Genomic DNA, 17,176 nt, shown 5'->3' on the forward strand with positions numbered 1-17,176 from the left:
CCAAGAATTATGATAGGAATAGTGTTGCAGAGAATGACAGTGGTCCAGAAGCTAAAAATCCTCAAGAAATAAGGGAGAGTGACCTGGTGTTTGGAAGACTACTATCACAAGAAGGGGTGGTTTAGTCTGATTTTATGACTGGTATTTCTCTGGATGGGGGAGGCAGAATGGTCTGGAAACAGGAATGAGAAGCAATGATACCTAAAAGATACCTACCTGATTTCCAGGCTCAGTGGCAAGACGAATGAGGAAGAAAAGGTAGCCACTTTTGGGGGTGCCTAGGTGGCTCAGTTGGTTAAGCGTACGACTTCGGCTCAGGTCATGATCTCATGGCTCATGGGTTCAAGCCCCACATTGAGCTCTGTGCTGGCAGCTCAGAGCCTGGAGCCTGCTTCGGATTCTGTGTCTCCCTCTCTCTGCTCCCCGCCCTGCTCACACTCTGTCTGTCTCTTTCTGTCTCAAAAATAAAGAAACATTCTGGGGTGCCTGGGTGGCTCAGTCGGTTTGGTGTTTGACTCTGGCTCAGGTCATGATCTCACGGTTCACGGGTTCAAGCCCCACGTTGGGCTCTGCACCGACAGGTCAGAGCCTGGAGCCTGGTTTGGATTCTGTGTCTCCCTCTCTCTCTGCCCCTTGCCCGCTCACACTCTGTCTCTCTCTCAGAAATAAATAAACATTAAAATAAAAAAATAAGGAAACATTTAAAAAAATAAAAAAAAAAAACTAGCCACTTCTTGAGAGAGCTATAGCTGATGCAGTGTCATCATGGGAAATCCAGGTTTTAGATACCTCAATCTCAACATGTCCCAACCTGAATTCCTCCCTTTGTCTTTACTCCACTCCCTGACCTGCTCTTTCTTTAGGGCTCCCAATCCTGTAAATGACATTGCCATCTGCTATGGGCTGAATTGTATCCATTCCCGAATCATATTTTGAAACTCTAACCCTAGTATTTGGTAGAAAGGCTTTTGGGGGGTAATTAGGATTATATGAGGTCATGAGGATGGGGTCCTCATGGGATTAAGGCCCTTATAAGAAGAGACCAGAAAGCTTTCTCTCTCTCCTGTCTTCCTATTTTTCTCTGCCCACCATGCAAGGACACTGAGAAAGCAATCATCTATAAGCCAGGGAGAGTTCTCACCAGAACATGACCATGCTGGCACTTTGATCTTGAGTATCCAGCCTGTATAAGTGTGAGAAGATAAACATCTTGTTTAAGCCACCCAATGTATGATATTTTATTATGGCAGCCATAGCAGATAAGACATTATCTACTCAGTTGCCCAAATTAGAAAATTGAAAATCATCCTTCTACTTCACTTCCAAATTGAATTCAACACCAATTCTTGTTAGTTTCACCTATAAATATCTCCAAATAAGTTTAGTTCTTTCATTTGCCATGGCTATTACATCATTCGTTTATTCAATATTTATTTGATGCTTACTATCCGCTTTTGCCTCAGTCTGTAGAAGAAAATAAAGGGTCCCTCATTTTACAGCTGCTCTGATCTGTCATTTCTAACAATATTAAGGTCCCAGAAACCCTGGGCATAATCCTAATTTTTTGGCAAATTTTCCTTTCCTGAGAAATGGGTGCAACAGAGGAAATGATGCTTATTGTTATACTTTTGTGATGTCTGGGAGTGAAGAGCTATGGGAAGAGGCAACCAATGTTGGCAGCTGTGTTTCTTTTGTAATGGAAGTCAAACTAAGGATCCAATCAGAACTGGGACTAGTGAGTACAAGCATGATTATGGGTGGGAGGCAGGAAGAAGAATGGAGTCTGATAATAGATACAGCAGGAAGGGTGGATCACCTTTGGCAAAAGGAAAGGCAAAACACTGAGATGTGGGGGAAATGCAGTCAAGTTTTACAGGAAAACTGAAGTTTTTTCCCCATGTTTATAATATGCAGATTTAAAGTACCATCACAGAAAATTTTAGGATGTAAATTCCTTAGCCTGAATGATGAGTTACCACCTCTTAAGTATATTTAGCTGGCAAGGACAGGATATGGTCATCCACAAAAACAACTTTTTCTTCTTGTGTTTATGATCTAAGTTTCTAAACATGAAAAAGAATAATAGCTACAATATCTGACATTTGTTGAATGTTTACTATGTCAACAACTACTGTCTTTTACAGATTTGTTTTATTTAATACTCACCACGAAGATGATCCCATGATATAGGTTCTGTTATTACTCTTGTTTTACAGATGAGTAAATTGAGGCTCAGAGAAGCTAATTTGCTCAAGTACACTCAGCCAGACAAGAGCTGATGTGTATATACTCTTCTCATGTAGCAAGTCCAGGGCTGTCTACTCCAGAACCCAAATTCTTAAACACTGTTTTCTCCCATCTAATGGTTTTGTTGGATTTTAAAAATTAATCAGTTTTTATGATAGTCTTTATGATAGTTCTAAGATTTTGAAAATGGTTCGATAATTCAGAGAAAAGTATAGTCTTTTTTATCTCTTTCACATAGATAAAACATTTTTTCTTCCTGTTAGGGTTAGGGTATGTGCCTGGCATCCTGCAGTTCAGAGACCTCTCCTGAGAATAAAACCTCAGACTTCTGCTGGGGTGAGAATAAACATGACAACCATCTATGAGCTGAGGCAAGGAAGGGATTTGGGGCTCTAAAAACTCTTTAAATAGATATTCAATAGATTTTTCTGTTTTTATCTCTACCTTCTCACCCATTTTCAGAAACACTACCAATTTTTAAATGTTTGGGGGTCATTTCCAGGATAACTCCACTGTTTCTCAGTTTTCTTATTGTGTGTTCAGGAGTCTGCTTTCTCAGATCAAGGGTTAGGATTAGAGTTAAGGTCAGGGTTTGTGCCTGGAATTTTGCAGTTCAAGAACTCACCAGAGAACCAAACCCCAGTCTTCTCTTGGGGTAGGTTTCGTGTTATGGTTAGGGTATGTGCCTTGTGTTTTGCGGTTCACAGACCTCTCCAGAGGGTTAGGACTTGTGGTTAGGGGTTAGGGTTAGGGTTAGTGTTGGGTCAGCATTAGTGTTAGGGTTAGGGTTAAAGTCAGGGTTTAGTGCTTAGGGTTTAGAATATGTGCATGTTATTTTGCAGTTCAGAGTCCTCTCCTGAGAATAAAACCACAGACTTCTGCTGGTAAGAGACTAAACATGACAACCATCTATGGAGCTGTGGCAAGGCAGGGATTTGAGACTCTAAATACTCTTTAAATAGATATTCAATTGATTTTTCTGTTTTTATCCTACCTTCCCACCCATTTTCAGAAATACTACCAATTCTTAATTGTTTGGAGTCATCTCCAGGATAACTAGGCTCCTTCTTGGTTTTTCCTATCATGTGTTCTGGAGTCCTCTTTCTAGGGTTAGGGTAGGGTTGCGGTATGTGCCTGGTATACTGCTGCTCAGAGACCTCTCCAGAGAGTTTTTAAGGGTTTTTAAGCCACAACCAGAGGTAGCTGGGGAAATGACAGATTCCTTTGATCTTTAGAAAGAAACCACATGAGCTCTAAATGAGATATTGTTGATAAAGAGTGCTTTTTAAACTTATTAATATTTTTCATGCCTCTAAATCATTATGCCCCATCTCCATATCTTTTATGAAACTTCTAGAGATCTGTGGAACACATCTTACAGCAAAGCAAAACAAAAACCCGGACCAGATGATACTCAAGTTTCTTTCAGAAAATCTATAATTTGTAGCAATGTAATTAAGTAAGCTTACATCTAAAGGATTCCATCTGATGAAATTATGGAAAATTTACTAAAAAGTTTGCCGAGTTGAAAACAATTGAATAAGATTACACATAGCTATTTTAAATAATTAGAATCCTAACCCTGCCATTCACTAGCTATGTGACCTTGGACAAAGTCACTTAGATACTCTTTGCTTTACTTTCTTTACCCATAAGGTAGGGTTAATAATAAACTACTTAACACAGTGCCTGCCATATAGTAAGTACTTAAAAATGATTAGTTATTTTAACTCGAAAGTTATTACTTAATTCAACCTTTGTTCATCCAATGTGTGATTCACTAACTTCTCCTGTCCAGATTACTAGCCAAATATGAGGAAGTCTATGAAGATGAACACATCAATGCTAACAACTAGTTAGAGGGGTTCGATTGGATTGAATGAATAGTTTAGACTAAGGGAACATTTTAGTTACCCTATGAAGAGACATTACCTCTGGTTTGAAACTGGTGGATGTGAAAAGCCAGTTAGGAAATCAAGGCTTATTTATATCATGTCTGAGCAGTCACATGTTTTGCTAAAATCCAGAGATAAGAGAAGTAGCTCTTTGTTACATAGTACAGCACTTATTTGGATTACTTTGCTATGCAGGAATTCAAGGGTCGGTCTCCTATAATTTTGAAAAAGCAGGTTGATTATGTCCTTTGTGCATATATGTGACGAGGTAAATATTTTTTAAATAATTGTTAAAGTATTACTTTGGCTAACATGTTTAAACTAACATTTGGTAAACTTACTTTATTTTATGTCTTTGTAAGCCATCAGTAGAGATACGGTTTTAGAGGCAAGTTACTTAAACTTTATTGCCTGGGGCACCTGGGTGGCTCAGTCGGTTAAGCATCTGACTTCGGCTCAGGTCATGATCTCACGGCTTCTGGGTTCGAGCCCCGCGTAGGGCTCTGTGCGGACAGCTCACAGCCTGCAGCCTGCTTCGGATTCTGTCTCTGTCTCTCTGCCCCTCCCCTACTTGCTCTCTGTCTCTCTCTCAAATATAAAACATAAAACAAAAAAATTTTAAAAACTTTATTGCTTTAGCTTACTTACCTAGAAATGAAGACAACTGGTGCTACTATTGCAAGTAGTACTACTAATGTAAGTTGTTAGGACTAAATGAGGAAATATATGTAAATATGTATAATATATGTAAAGTGCTTAGAAAAGGACCAGGCATGATATGAGAGTTTGTTATTATTATCATCTTGGATACTTCTAAAAGTCAATGAAAATATAGAGAAAAAATAGTTAATATAAGCAAAGTTTTTGGAAACTGTAATTGCTACAATAACGTCTACAAAATTATTTATTTTTCTTGATGAGTTAATTTCAAAACACGTGTTCCCTTCTCCTGCCTTAGGGGTTTTCCAAAGTACTTTTCTGAAAAGTTGAAGCATTAAAAAAAAAAACCCAAAGCATCCCATAAAGAGGAAACAGCGTTCTAAAATGTCTTCTCCTCATGTAACAGGCACACAGACTCCTGGCTGTTTCCTCCCATTGCGTCCATGTGACTCCACTGTGATCTTCATCTATTGTGGGAGAGTTTTAGAAAACTCTATCTGGGCTATGTGTGGGATTGGGGCTCTCAGTCCAGTCTTGGTTCTCTCCTTCCCCCATTCAAGGTTCCAAAACCTATCTCATAAAACACAGATTGCAAGAGCTAGAAAGCCCTTAAGGATCACTTTGTCAGGCTTCCTCATTGTGCATATGTAGAAATAAAGGTCCAGAGGGAGTGAGAGGTTTGTCCAAAGTTATGTAGGGTGCCACCAAGAATATGATTTAGTTGTTCTGACTACCAACTAGTCTAGTGCTCTTTCTGCAACGTCTCCTTGTCTTTTTCAGATAACATATTTTCCTATTGTCATCTAAGAGCAACCAGGCATACATCTAGGACTCAGAGGAGGAATATAATTCAAAAAATATTTATGTCTAGCCCAAATATCGACCTCTTTTTAGAATGTGAGGCCCAGTGTCAAGAAATAATACATTCCATATGCCATTATTATAGCTAGAAAACTTACCTTCACGAAAAGCTCGATTTCAGGGTCTGCCATCTTTCTGTTTTTACTGCCAGTTGTCAGCCCCCTGCTTCCTGCAGAGTCCAAAGTACTTGTGGACTCTTTTCTTCCAGTTTTGTCCAAAGGCTCAGATAAAGTTGGTGCTTTAAGAGGAGAGTCCAGTTTGTAGTAGACTGAGTCAGAGCTGGGGCCAGTCTCTCTTCTGAAGAGGTGGGGTGCAGAGAATTCTAGATGCTTGAGAGCAGCTCTTGAATTTATTTTCCTTCTTCCTCTTGACTTAACATTTGAAACAAGGAGGAGCTGAAGGGGTGTGTATAAACTGGCTGGCTACAAAAGTGGGGGTGTTTCCAGAAAGGCTTCAATGCCATGAGTCAGCATAGGAAAAACACATACACACAAATACACACATGCAGTGCTGGCTTCTATATATCAAGTGGACCAGATGTTCTCTAGAGCCTCCCTTTGAGTCCTGGGCTTCATGCCCAGAAAATGGACTCTTATTGCTGTTCCTGTAAACTGACAGCAGCAAAAAGCTTTTCCAGGAAAAGGGCCAGAAATGGCTTGGGTTGTATCATTGAAAAGGATGTTTATCTAATGATATCGTCTAAAAGGGGGTTAAAAAAAAGTGTACTTCATCAAATGTCTCCACCCCAAATTCTTCTCACACAGCCAGATTTCCCTTCTGGATTATCGCTTTCACTTCTCTTCTGTAACTAGGTAACATTCACTGGGTTGGTTGAGTCTGAGGCGCATCATCCACATACCCCATCTCATTCTTATTTCTGGGAAATCTGCACTGGGACAGATCACTTCCTGGTTTTGGTCTCTGTACCAGGAACCACAAGCAGTTCTGTATCTCTGCTTGTCAGCCCTGGCTGGGAGAAGCAATAAAATATCCAAGCTGATCACTTGATGTCTGTGGTGTTTCTGGCAGTTGTATTTTTTGCCTGCCAGCCCGACGGTCTGGGGGGAGAGGCTGGATTAAGAAACCCGTTTGGTGGGAAGAGTCTCTGATCCAAGCCAAGGTGAACACAGATCCACCAGTTGGGTGCCATTGTGACCCTGTTTCTACAACACCAAACGTCCCCTGTGCTCCTAAGGGTTGTACGCTGTGCCACTGGCCTCATGTAAAGAAATTACAGAAGAGGCTCCTGGCAAAACCCGGTCTGTGCCACACGTACAGGTTCTAGGCAAGGAGTGTCTGATGTGAAGGTGGGTGTTCTTCTGGACCTGAGATATGGCGATTTTCCAAACGGTTGATAAAGTGAGAGGGAAACTGTGATAGACCTCTGCTGAGCCGACCTTGAGGGTGAGTTTAGGACTGGCTGTTTGGCAGGCACTGGTGAATGAACTTTGTTTGGCCGTATTTCTACTCTATTCATTTATTCTTTCACTCCAAAGACAATCAATGAATGCTTAGTCTGTGCCAGCATGCTGATCCACTCACTGAGATTAGCAGTGAAGGAAGACAGTAAGTTCGGAGGCGAACAGCAATTCCACTTTAAGCATGCTAAGTCGGAGGCATCCTCTCTCTTCCCGATTCCCAATATAGAATCAATACAAAATCTCACTTCTGCTTCCTGAATATTTTTAAACCTATCCACTTCTCTTTGCCCCCACTGCTACTCCAAATTTCAAGCCAGCAACATAGTTTTGTAAATTCATTTATTAAAAAATTATTATCATTGAAATAGAATTGATATACAGTGTTATGTTAGTTTCAAATGTACAACATATTGATTCTGCAATCCTATACATTACTTGGTACTTACCAAGATAAATGCAGGCACCATCTGTCAACACACAATGTTATTGTAATATTATTGGCTATATTCTCTATGCTGGGCTTTTCATCTGCGTGACTTACTTACTTATCCATTTAAAACACTTTTTATTTTAGGGGCACCTGGGTGGCTCAGTCAGTTGAGCGTCCAGCTTTGGCTCAGGTCATGATCTTGTGGTTCATGGGTTTGAGCCCCACGGTGGGCTTCTGTGCTGACAGCTCAGAGCCTGGAGCCTGCTTCAGATTCTCTATCTCCCTCTGTATCTGCCCCTAACCTGCTTGCACTCTATCTCTCTCTCAAAAATAAATAAACATTAAAAAATTAAAAACTTTTTATCTTAAAAGATTCAAATCATTCCTTGACCGTCAGCCCTCATGGGAAAACCACCACTCTTATCATCACCACAGCAACAACATACGACAGTCCAATGAACTCTGTACAATCCTTAATAAGTTGTGAAAAAGACGAACTTTCTTTTTTTTTGCTGCTGCCCAGAGTGTCTTTAAAATTTTTTGTCCTGGGGCGCCTGGGTGGCTCAGTCGGTTGAGTGTCCGACTTCAGCTCAGGTGAAGATCTCACGGTTTGTGAGTTTCAGCCCCACATTGGGACCTCTGCGGTCAGTACAGAGTCTGCTTCAGATCCTCTGTCCCCCTCTCTCTCTCTGCCCTTTCCCCACTTGCATTCTCTCTCTCTCTCTCTCAAAAATAAATAAAACGTTAAAAAAAATTTTTTTGTACTGTCACAACATGGATGGATCTAAAGGGTATGGGGTTAAGTGAAATAAGCCAGATAGAGAAAAACAAGGACCATATAATTTCACTTGTATGTGGAATCTTCAAGACAAAACAGAACAAACACAAAAAGAGACTCTTTTTTTAAAAAGTTTTTATTTAAATTCCAGTTAGATAACATACAGTGTAACACTAGATTCTGGTGTACAATATAGTGATTCATCACTTCCATATGACACCCAGTGCTCATCAAAACAAGTGCACTCGACCCCCATCCCCCATCCACCCCATCCCCCTGACCACCTCCCCTCTGTCAACCATCAGTTTGTTCTATATATGTAAGAGTCTGTTTCTTGGTTTTCCTCTGTCTTCCCTTACCCTGTGATCATTTGTTACTTAAATTCCACATATGAATGAAATTATATGGTATTTGTCCTTCCCTCACTGAATTACTTCGCCTAGTATAATACTCTTTAGCTCCATCCGTATCATTGCAAACAACAAGATTTTGTTCTTTTTTATAGCTGAGTAATATTCCATTGTATATATATATCCCACATCTTTATCCATTCATTAGTCAGTGAACAATTGGGCTGTATCCAGAGTTTGGTTACTGTTGATAATAGTGTTATAAACATCGGGGTGCGTGTATGCCTTCAAATTCGTATTTTTGTATCCTCTGGGTAAATACTTAGTAGTGTAATTGCTGGGTCGTAGGGCAGTTCTGATTTAAATTTTTGAGGAAACTCCACACTGTTTTCCAGAGTGGCTGCACCAGTTTGCATTCCCACCAACAGTGTAAGAGGGTTCCCCTTTCTCCACATCGTCAGCAACATCCATTTTTTATGAGTTGTTAATTTTAGCCATATGACAGGTGTGAAGTGGTATATCAGTGTGGTTTTGATTTGTATTTCCCTGATGGTGAGTGATGTGGAGCATCTTTTCATGTGTCTGTTGGCCATCTGGATGTCTTCTTTGGAAAAGTGTCTGTTTATCTCTTCTGCCTATTTCTTCACTGGATTATTTATTTTTTGGGTGTTGAGTTGTATAAGTTCTGTATATATTTTAGATACTAACCCTTTATCAGATATGTCATTTGCAAATACCTTCTCCCATTCCATCAGTTGCCTTTTAGGTTTGTTGATTGTTTCCTTCACTGTGCAGAAGTTTCTTATTTTGATGAAGTCCCAATAGTTTATTTTTGCTAAAAATATTTTCTTAATTTCACTTTTGGAATGGTCATACTAGTATGTAGAAATACAATTGTTTTTTTTTAAAGACTCAAGATCGGTCTTTACTGATGACGGATTAGGCCGTAACCACTCTGGTCTGGATAAATGGAAGTCCATGTTGCTGAGTCCATGCATGATCTCCATCCCCGCCACAATGGCTACTTTATTAATGAGCCCATGGTGCACTGGCGGGTGTGGCTGGGGAAAGAGGCAGGCTGGTGTTCACAGAACAGTTCATCTTATCCACTTGAATATGAAAATCCTTCTCTGCTGTGGTCACCCTTTGGTGAGCATTCACATGGGACACAGATATCATCACATTATTTTCCATTTAGAGAGGTCTATCCATATACCAATTAATCAGAGCTTCTTGTTACCAACTTTCTAATTGTTCCCCTTAGAGGTTCCCTGACCATCCAGCCAAACCATTCATTGGGTACTGCCCATGAGTCAATATGTAAACACATATCTGGCCATTTCTCCTTCCAAGGAAAGTGAACAACCAGGTGCACTGCTTTAAGTTATGCCCACTGGGAGGATTTCCCTCCACCACTGTACTTCAGGGGTGTCCCAAAGAGGGGCTGTTGTGCCACACCTGCCCATCTGTGGGTGGCACCTGCATGTCATGAAGTACCATCTGTAAACCAGGCTCAAGTCTTCTCTTCCTCTGTTCACTGATCATAGGGAGCTTCTCATGAGGTCATAGGTGCAGGCTGGGAGAGAGGAGCAATGTAGCAGGTGTGGAGACCATGGGTGTTTGAGCCACTTCTTCACATAATGTATTTGTGCCTTTAGCCAGCTTAGGCTCAATCTCATACATATCACTTCCATTTGAGGATGGAGTGCCATTGTGTGCACCCAACTTTATTAAAAAGAAAAGCTTGGTGTGTCAAAGAACACCCAGTTCGTGATGGGCAGTTCAAATAACATGGCAATTTGGTGGCCCACGGTTAGGCATTCAGTCTCTACCAAGGCTCAGTAACAAACCAAAAAATCATTTCTCAAAAGGAAAGTAGTCATCTGCAAAGGATGGCAGGGCTTTGGTCTGAAGTCCTAAGGGCCTGTGCTGTGATTCATCTATAGGGGCCTGTCAAAGTCTCCAAACAAGCATCCCTATCTGCCACTGATATTTCAAGCACCATTGGATCTAGTGGATCATAAGGCTTGAGTGGTAGAGAAGCTTGCCTAAGAGTCTGAACCTGTTGTAGATCTACTCTTGTTCTGGGCCCCAGTCAAAATTAGCACCTTTTCAGATCACTTGGAAATGGTCCATAATAACCACCTAAATGAGGAATATGTTGCCTCCAAAATGCAAAATCCAAAGAGGCCCACTAGGTGTTGGGCTTCTTTTGGGGGCATAGGAGGGTCCATATGCAATAACTTATTTTTCACCTTAGAAATGATATCCTGACATGCCACACACCACTAGGCCCCTAAAAATTTCACTAAGGAAGGAGGCCCCTGAATTTTAGTTGGACTCATTTCCCACCCCCTGACATATAGATGTCTTACCAATAAGTGTGGAGTGGTTGCTACTTCTTGCTCACTGGGTCCAATCAGCATAATGTCATTAACATAACGGAGTAGTGTGACATCTCATGGAAGGAAAAGATAATCAAGATCCCCGAAAGCTCAATGATGACACAGTGGTGGAGAGTTGATATATCCCTGAAGTAGGATGGTGAAGGTGTGTTGTTGCTCTTGACAGCTGAAAGCAAACTGCCTTATGGACAGGGGTGGAGAAAAAGGCATTTGCCTTTCAGCAGCTGTAAGCCAGGTAGTGGTAGAGATGTAAATTTGCTCAAGCAGTGAGACCACATCTGGCACAGCAGCTGCAATTGAAGTCACCATCTGGTTAAGCTTATGCTAATTCACAGTCATTCTCCAAGATTCATCTGTCTTCTTCATAGGCCAGATAGGCAAATTCAATAGGGATATAGAGAGAATCACCACTTCTGCATCTTTCTAGTCTTGATGGTGCCACTATTCTCTGAAATACTCCCAGGCATGTAGTATTGCTTTTGGTTTACTATTTTTTAGGTAGAGGCAGTTCAAGTGGCTTCCACTTGGCCTTGCCTGACAAAATAGCCCTGAACAGAATAGTCCACAGGTCAGGGAATGAATGTGGGGTCTGCCAGTTGCTGAGTATGTTTATTCTAATTGTGTCTTCCAGAACTGTGGGGAGATAACCACAGAATGGGTTCAGGGACCCAGTGGACCCACTGAGAGATGGGCTGGAGCTAACACTCCATTGATCACCTGACTTCCAAAGCCCCTACTCTGATTTGTGGACCATAATGATAATTTGGGTATCTTGGAATTAATGAGTTCAGAGCCAGGGTCCAGTAGTCCCCCCAAAGGTCTGATTATTTCCTTTTTTCCACTTCAAAATCATACTGATAAAAATCTGTAGGTCCCTTTGGGGAAGGTTTAGGGAAAGATTAAGAGTAGACATTTTGGGCAGTGTATCAAGGTCCTTTCTCAAGGGAATGCTGCTTCCCCTCCATCCAAGGATTTCTGGGTCTGTAAACTTGCTCAAGTTTGGGATTTGGCTGGGGTCACTGACTTTCAGGTTTTGTGATTCAAGTTAGATTTTTGTTCACTACATCTAAAACTCTTCTGTTTATACAGATCAAGTAAGAATTTAGTGGGCTGCTATTATGGACTGAAGTGTGTTTCCTCAAAATTCATGTATTGAAGCCCTAACCCCCAATGTGACTATTTCAAGACAGGGCCTTTAGTGAAGTAATTAAGGTCAAATGAAATCATAGGGTGAAGCCCTAATCCAATTTTATCAGTGACCCTATAAGAAGAGCCAGAGACACTAAAGATGAACAGACAGAAAAAAGTCCATCTGTGAACACAGTGAGATGGCAGCCATCTTCAAGCCAAGGAGAGAGCAACTCTGCTGATACCTTGATACTGACCTTCTAGGCTCCAGAATTGTGAGAAAAAAAACATTGTTGTTTAAGTCCTTCAGTCCATGGTATTTCATTATGGTAATACTAGCTAAATATTACATCTTCCTATCTACTTCACTCCTAGGAACATTGTGACCAACTAGCCAACATCACAGGTGTCCATGAATCACACTATTGTGATTGCTGCTCTGACTCTGCTGTCCATTATGGTAACCATACCTGCCTTGCCTTGGGCTATTGAGTGCCTGCTGCTTGGCCCCTGCCACCCCAAGGTCTAATCACTCCTACTGCATTTAGATTTCTCAATTCAGTGGCAGCAATTTCCACTGTTAAGTTCTGGCTACAGACAAGAGTCATCAGATAGCTCTTCAAAGAGCTGGGGCTCTGGGGGGTCTCCTCACAAATTTATTTCCCACAGTTGTGATGAAAGATGTGTCGTCTAAACCTTCCCAGGGTGGATGAAAAGATATTAAATGACGAATCCACTGTCATATTCCAATCTCATTAAGCTTTTGAATCCCTCCCTCTACAGTACACCAAGGCAGGTTGAACAGGTCAGGTTAATTTACTGTGGGCCACCTTTTGGTTCATGTTGCAGCCAAATAATCAAACACATAGCTAGAGTCCTTTCTAGCTCCCCAAGTTGCAATATTAAAAACACAGTCACTGCTTCGTGGGCCCATATCAATATATTCAGCTTGATTCAACTTTATGTTGTTCCACCATCACCCACACCCTTAATATCCATTCCCATATGTATTCCCTGGATTTCTCTGTATAAATTAGAAAAATAAAGTGATTCTTTGGAGTGTAGTATACCTCCTCATGGATCACTTTGTGTCTCACCTGTAGGGGCCTTCTAGGACTTGACTCTACTTATAGGTCTAGAAACAGAAAGGGGTGGTGGAGGTCCTGAGGAGAAATGGTAGTGTTTTGTAAGACAAATACTTCATAGGAGGCTGTTACAGTTTCCCCAGAGCCATGCAGGTTTAATCTCCTTGGACAGGGGTAGAGAGGTTGTTTCTATTGGCAAAGAAGACTTATCAGAATCTAGGGGTTCAAAATCCCCAGCTTCATCAAAGTTTTCCTATTTACCTCCATTCCAATTTTCACCCATACATTAACAATGAACATTCTGCAAGGCTGGGAATTCAATTTTCATTGCAATTCAGCCACTCACAGAATGAGTTTCTGGGCTTGGTTTTCAGAAAACTCAGCTCTGTGGCTACAGGAAATATCTGCTTCAGGGAAGATAGAGAAGTTTTCAGGTCATTTGTGTGACACTTGAGCTGAGAATTTGAATCCCAGCGCTCATTCATTTATTCCCTGTCATAAACTCTAGGTCTGGAGTTCTCTCTTGGCCAGCAAGAGGGTGGCCACACAATTAAAATGCAAGAGAGGCTAATGTCCAGGAGGAGACAAGAACCCCGAGTAAGGGTCCTTGCTCTGTTTTTATTAGGATCAGAAGGCTTACAAATGTGATGGATGTGCACAAAGAGACAATGAAACAGTGAACATTAACTCGTGTGTGAGAGAAAGGGGGTTTCGAAGATAGGCAATGTTAGGGGTTTGGGTAAATATAAAACAAAAATCGTGGCACTGGGACTAGGGGATAAGAGAGATAGAGCATGCTACCACAGGGTCAACAAAGCACCATTCTTTTGCTAATTAGCTCCGCCTGGCAACTTCATCCTGCTGTGGTCTATAGCCCTGTTTACCTGTTTACCTATTGTCGTCCTTCTTCCTGTGCAAGCAGCTTTCTGTTTTGGTACTATGTTGGGGGCACTTTTGCCCCGATTACCTAAACTTGGATGCTTTCATCCTGTGGCTTCCTATTCCTATGCCTCTGTTCTATACTGGGGGCACTTCTGCCCTGTTTACATAATCTTGGATGCTTTCATCCTAAACCTTGTTAACCCATTGGTGTAAGGTCAATGATTCCTAAGCTTATTCCCCACAATTCCCCACTTTGTCCAGAGACATTCACAACCAACTCATTATGTTTATGAGTTTGACAAAAATGTTCTAAAGTTTTATATATATGGTCACCAAGAACCTTGCCTCTTATTAGTGTATGATTAGTAATATACAGTGGTGATATTTTCTGTATCTCTATTACCATATTAGGTCATGGACTATCAGTGTTTTCTTTACCATTGGCAATAGACTCATTAGTAACTTTAAAACTAATGAGACCAGAGAACAAATTCCAGAAACTCCAGAACCAAATTTAGAAAATTCATTCTTAAGATTCTGTTGCTTTAGGACTTTTCTTAGTATCAAAATCTGCATTAGTCAAAATTCACCAAAGAAACAGAAACAAGGGTGTGTGTGTGTGTGTGTGTGTGTGTGGAGAGAGAGAGAGAGAGGGGGAGAGAGACGATTCAGGATTGGTTCACAGTATTGTGGAGGATGGCAAGACCAAAATTTCCAGGCTGGTGTACAATGCTGGAGACTTAAGGAAGAGTTGATGTTGCAGTTCAAGTCCCAAGAAAGTCCACTGACAAAATTCTCTCTTCCTTGGCAGACATCAGTTTTTTTTCCAGTTTTTTTTTCTTCAACTGATTAGATGAGAAGCACCCACATTATGGGGAATTATCTGTTTCACTGCAATTCTATTAATATACATATTAATCTCACGTAAAAGTACCTAACACCTAGAAAAGTGTTTGATAAAATAACTGGGTACCATGGGATAGTCAAGTTGACACATAAAGTTAACCACCAGAGTTCCTTAGATAGGGCAGCAAAAGCACAGCCACAAAAGAAGGGGGGTGGTGGAGAGAGGATAAGTTGTACACCATCCAAACCAAAAACTTTTGTGCATGAAAGGACTCTGTCTAGAAGGTGAAAGGACAAAACGCACAGGATGGGAGAAGCATTTGCAAATCACACGTGGGATAAGGGTGTATTTTCCAGAATGCGTAAAGAACACCTACAAGTCAGCAATGAAAGCACGAACGAACAGCCCAGTTAAAAAATGGGAAAGGACTTGAGCAGACGTTCCTCCAAAGTGGATGTGCAAATGGCCAAGAGGCACATGCAAAGACGCTCAACATCACGCGCCAACAGGGCGATGCGAATCACAACCGCCATGAGGCACCACTTCGCAGCCAGTAGGATGGCTCTTCTAGGCACAAGAAAGCAAAACAAAGGCAAAAAGACGGGTTCGGGCGAGGGTGCGCAAGGACTGGGACTCACACACTGCTGCTGGGAATGCAGAGCTGCTGTGGGGATCCGCTGGGCGGCTCCTCAGTAAGTGACCGGCAGAATTAGCACCCGACCCCTCAATCGCAGCCCCAGTGCAATTTCCTACCCTAGGGAATCAGAAACAGGCGCTCAGACAGAACCCTGTGCAGGAAATGCTCGGCGCAGCGCTGTTCACATCTGCCGCAAGGTGGGAATGGCGGAGCTGCCCGTCAGCCCGTGAACTGGGAGAGGCCGCCACACACGGTGTGTCCCTGCGGTGGAATATTACTCGGCCGTGAAAAGGCTTGAAGTGCCGACTCACGCTCCCACACGGACGAACGGACCCTAGTGACAACGCTGCGCTACGGGAAAGCAACCAGGCACAGAAAGCCGCCTGTTCGCCCAGCGATCCCGCGTGCAGAAAGAAGTAAGTGTCCGGGACAGGCGAACCCCTATGGGCAGCAAGCCGACTGGCGGTTGCCTGCGGGCTCCCGAGGACGGGGGTGGGGGGCAGGGGGGTGCGGTGAGGACTGGCTGCCTGACACGTACAGGGGTCTCTTTGAGGGGTGGTGCCACGGTTTGGAACTAGACGGCCGTGGTGGTCGCCCGACCCCTCTAGTGTATACTCGGGGCCGCTGGCTCCTACACGCGTGTTGTGTGTGCACAATGCGCCCGCCCAGCCAAAAGCCAGCGTTCCTTCAAACAGGGGTTCCAGGGAGCAGGCTCCCGCCCAGCACTGTTTCTCTGCAGCGGGGGCCCATGGGAAAGCAGTGACTTCACCGGATGTACGTGTCCCAAAACGCGCACCCGACCAATGATGGGGTCGGTCTGTGATCTCTAGGATATAGAGTAGCGGCTCTGGAACCCTGCCGGTCGGAAACTTCGGGCCAACTGGCTTTTTACACCGCTTCCCGCCACATCGCACCATATCCAGCCCTATCCGACCGCATCCAGCCACACCCGACCGCATCCAGCCCTATCCGACCGCATCCAGCCCTATCCGACCGCATCCAGCCCTATCGCACCGCATCCAGCCGCACCCGACCGCTTCCCGCAGCGCACGCCAGACCGAGGCCCGTCCGAGAGAGCGCAGCCGAGGCCCAGCATGCCTGTGAGGAGGAGCCGTCGAGGGTCGTCCGGTGGCCAGAGCCGGGTCCGCTCCCGCACTGCCCGAGCCGAGTTGACGTTCTCCGTGAGCCACGTGGAGCGCCTCCTGCGGGAGGGCCGCTACTCGCAGCGCCTGGGCGCGTCCGCCCCGATCTTCCTAGCGGCCGTCATCCAGTCCCTGACGGCCAAGGTCCTGGAGCTGGCCGGCATCGAGGCCCGCAACAGAGGCAGGAGGCTCATCACCCCGGATGTCGTGGACATGGTGGTCCACAACCACCCGCTGCTCAGCGCCTTCTTCCAGTCCACCATCATCTCCCAGGCGGTCCCGGGCCGGTACTAGCTGTCCCACGCGACGTGGGGTCCGGCAGGCGCCAGGCCTACTCATGGCCGGGGTGGGCCCCGGCCGGCCTGGTGCCTCAGGCAGTCCCTGAAAGCCAATAAAGTGTTTGGAGAA

At 43.4% G+C, this 17,176-nt stretch overlaps 2 protein-coding genes across 4 annotated transcripts in view; one reads left to right on the forward strand and one right to left on the reverse strand.

Annotated features, from left to right (window-relative positions):
- The window catches only part of CLIC2 (chloride intracellular channel 2), a 28,541-nt gene extending 22,391 nt beyond the window's left edge, over nucleotides 1-6,150 (reverse strand). The window contains exon 1 of one of the 2 annotated variants that reach the window (XM_007088958.3): nucleotides 5,762-6,150. In XM_007088958.3, the coding sequence (XP_007089020.1) occupies nucleotides 5,762-5,794 (33 nt within the window). In that variant the 5' untranslated portion in view covers nucleotides 5,795-6,150. The remainder of the gene's footprint in view (nucleotides 1-5,761) is intronic. The other variant, XM_007088957.3, reaches the window with a different exon arrangement.
- Nucleotides 6,151-15,345: 9,195 nt separating this feature from the next.
- Nucleotides 15,346-17,176, forward strand: LOC122235438 (histone H2A-Bbd type 2/3-like). 2 transcript variants are annotated; one of them, XM_042974919.1, is made up of 2 exons: nucleotides 15,346-16,042; nucleotides 16,322-17,176. In XM_042974919.1, the coding sequence occupies exon 2, from the start codon at nucleotides 16,721-16,723 to the stop codon at nucleotides 17,060-17,062; it is 342 nt and encodes a 113-aa protein (XP_042830853.1). In that variant the 5' UTR covers nucleotides 15,346-16,042; nucleotides 16,322-16,720; the 3' UTR covers nucleotides 17,063-17,176. The 2 variants fall into 2 exon arrangements, with proteins under 2 accessions (XP_042830853.1, XP_042830852.1); XM_042974918.1 differs by having other exon boundaries at nucleotides 16,457-17,176.

Source organism: Panthera tigris, chromosome X (genome assembly GCF_018350195.1).
Source record: "Panthera tigris isolate Pti1 chromosome X, P.tigris_Pti1_mat1.1, whole genome shotgun sequence".
NCBI lineage: Eukaryota > Metazoa > Chordata > Mammalia > Carnivora > Felidae > Panthera > Panthera tigris.

Coding starts and splice junctions, on each gene's coding strand:
- LOC122235438 (XM_042974919.1), top strand. CDS start 16,721: ATGCCTGTGAGGAGGAGCCGTCGAGGGTCGTCCGGTGGCCAGAGCCGG.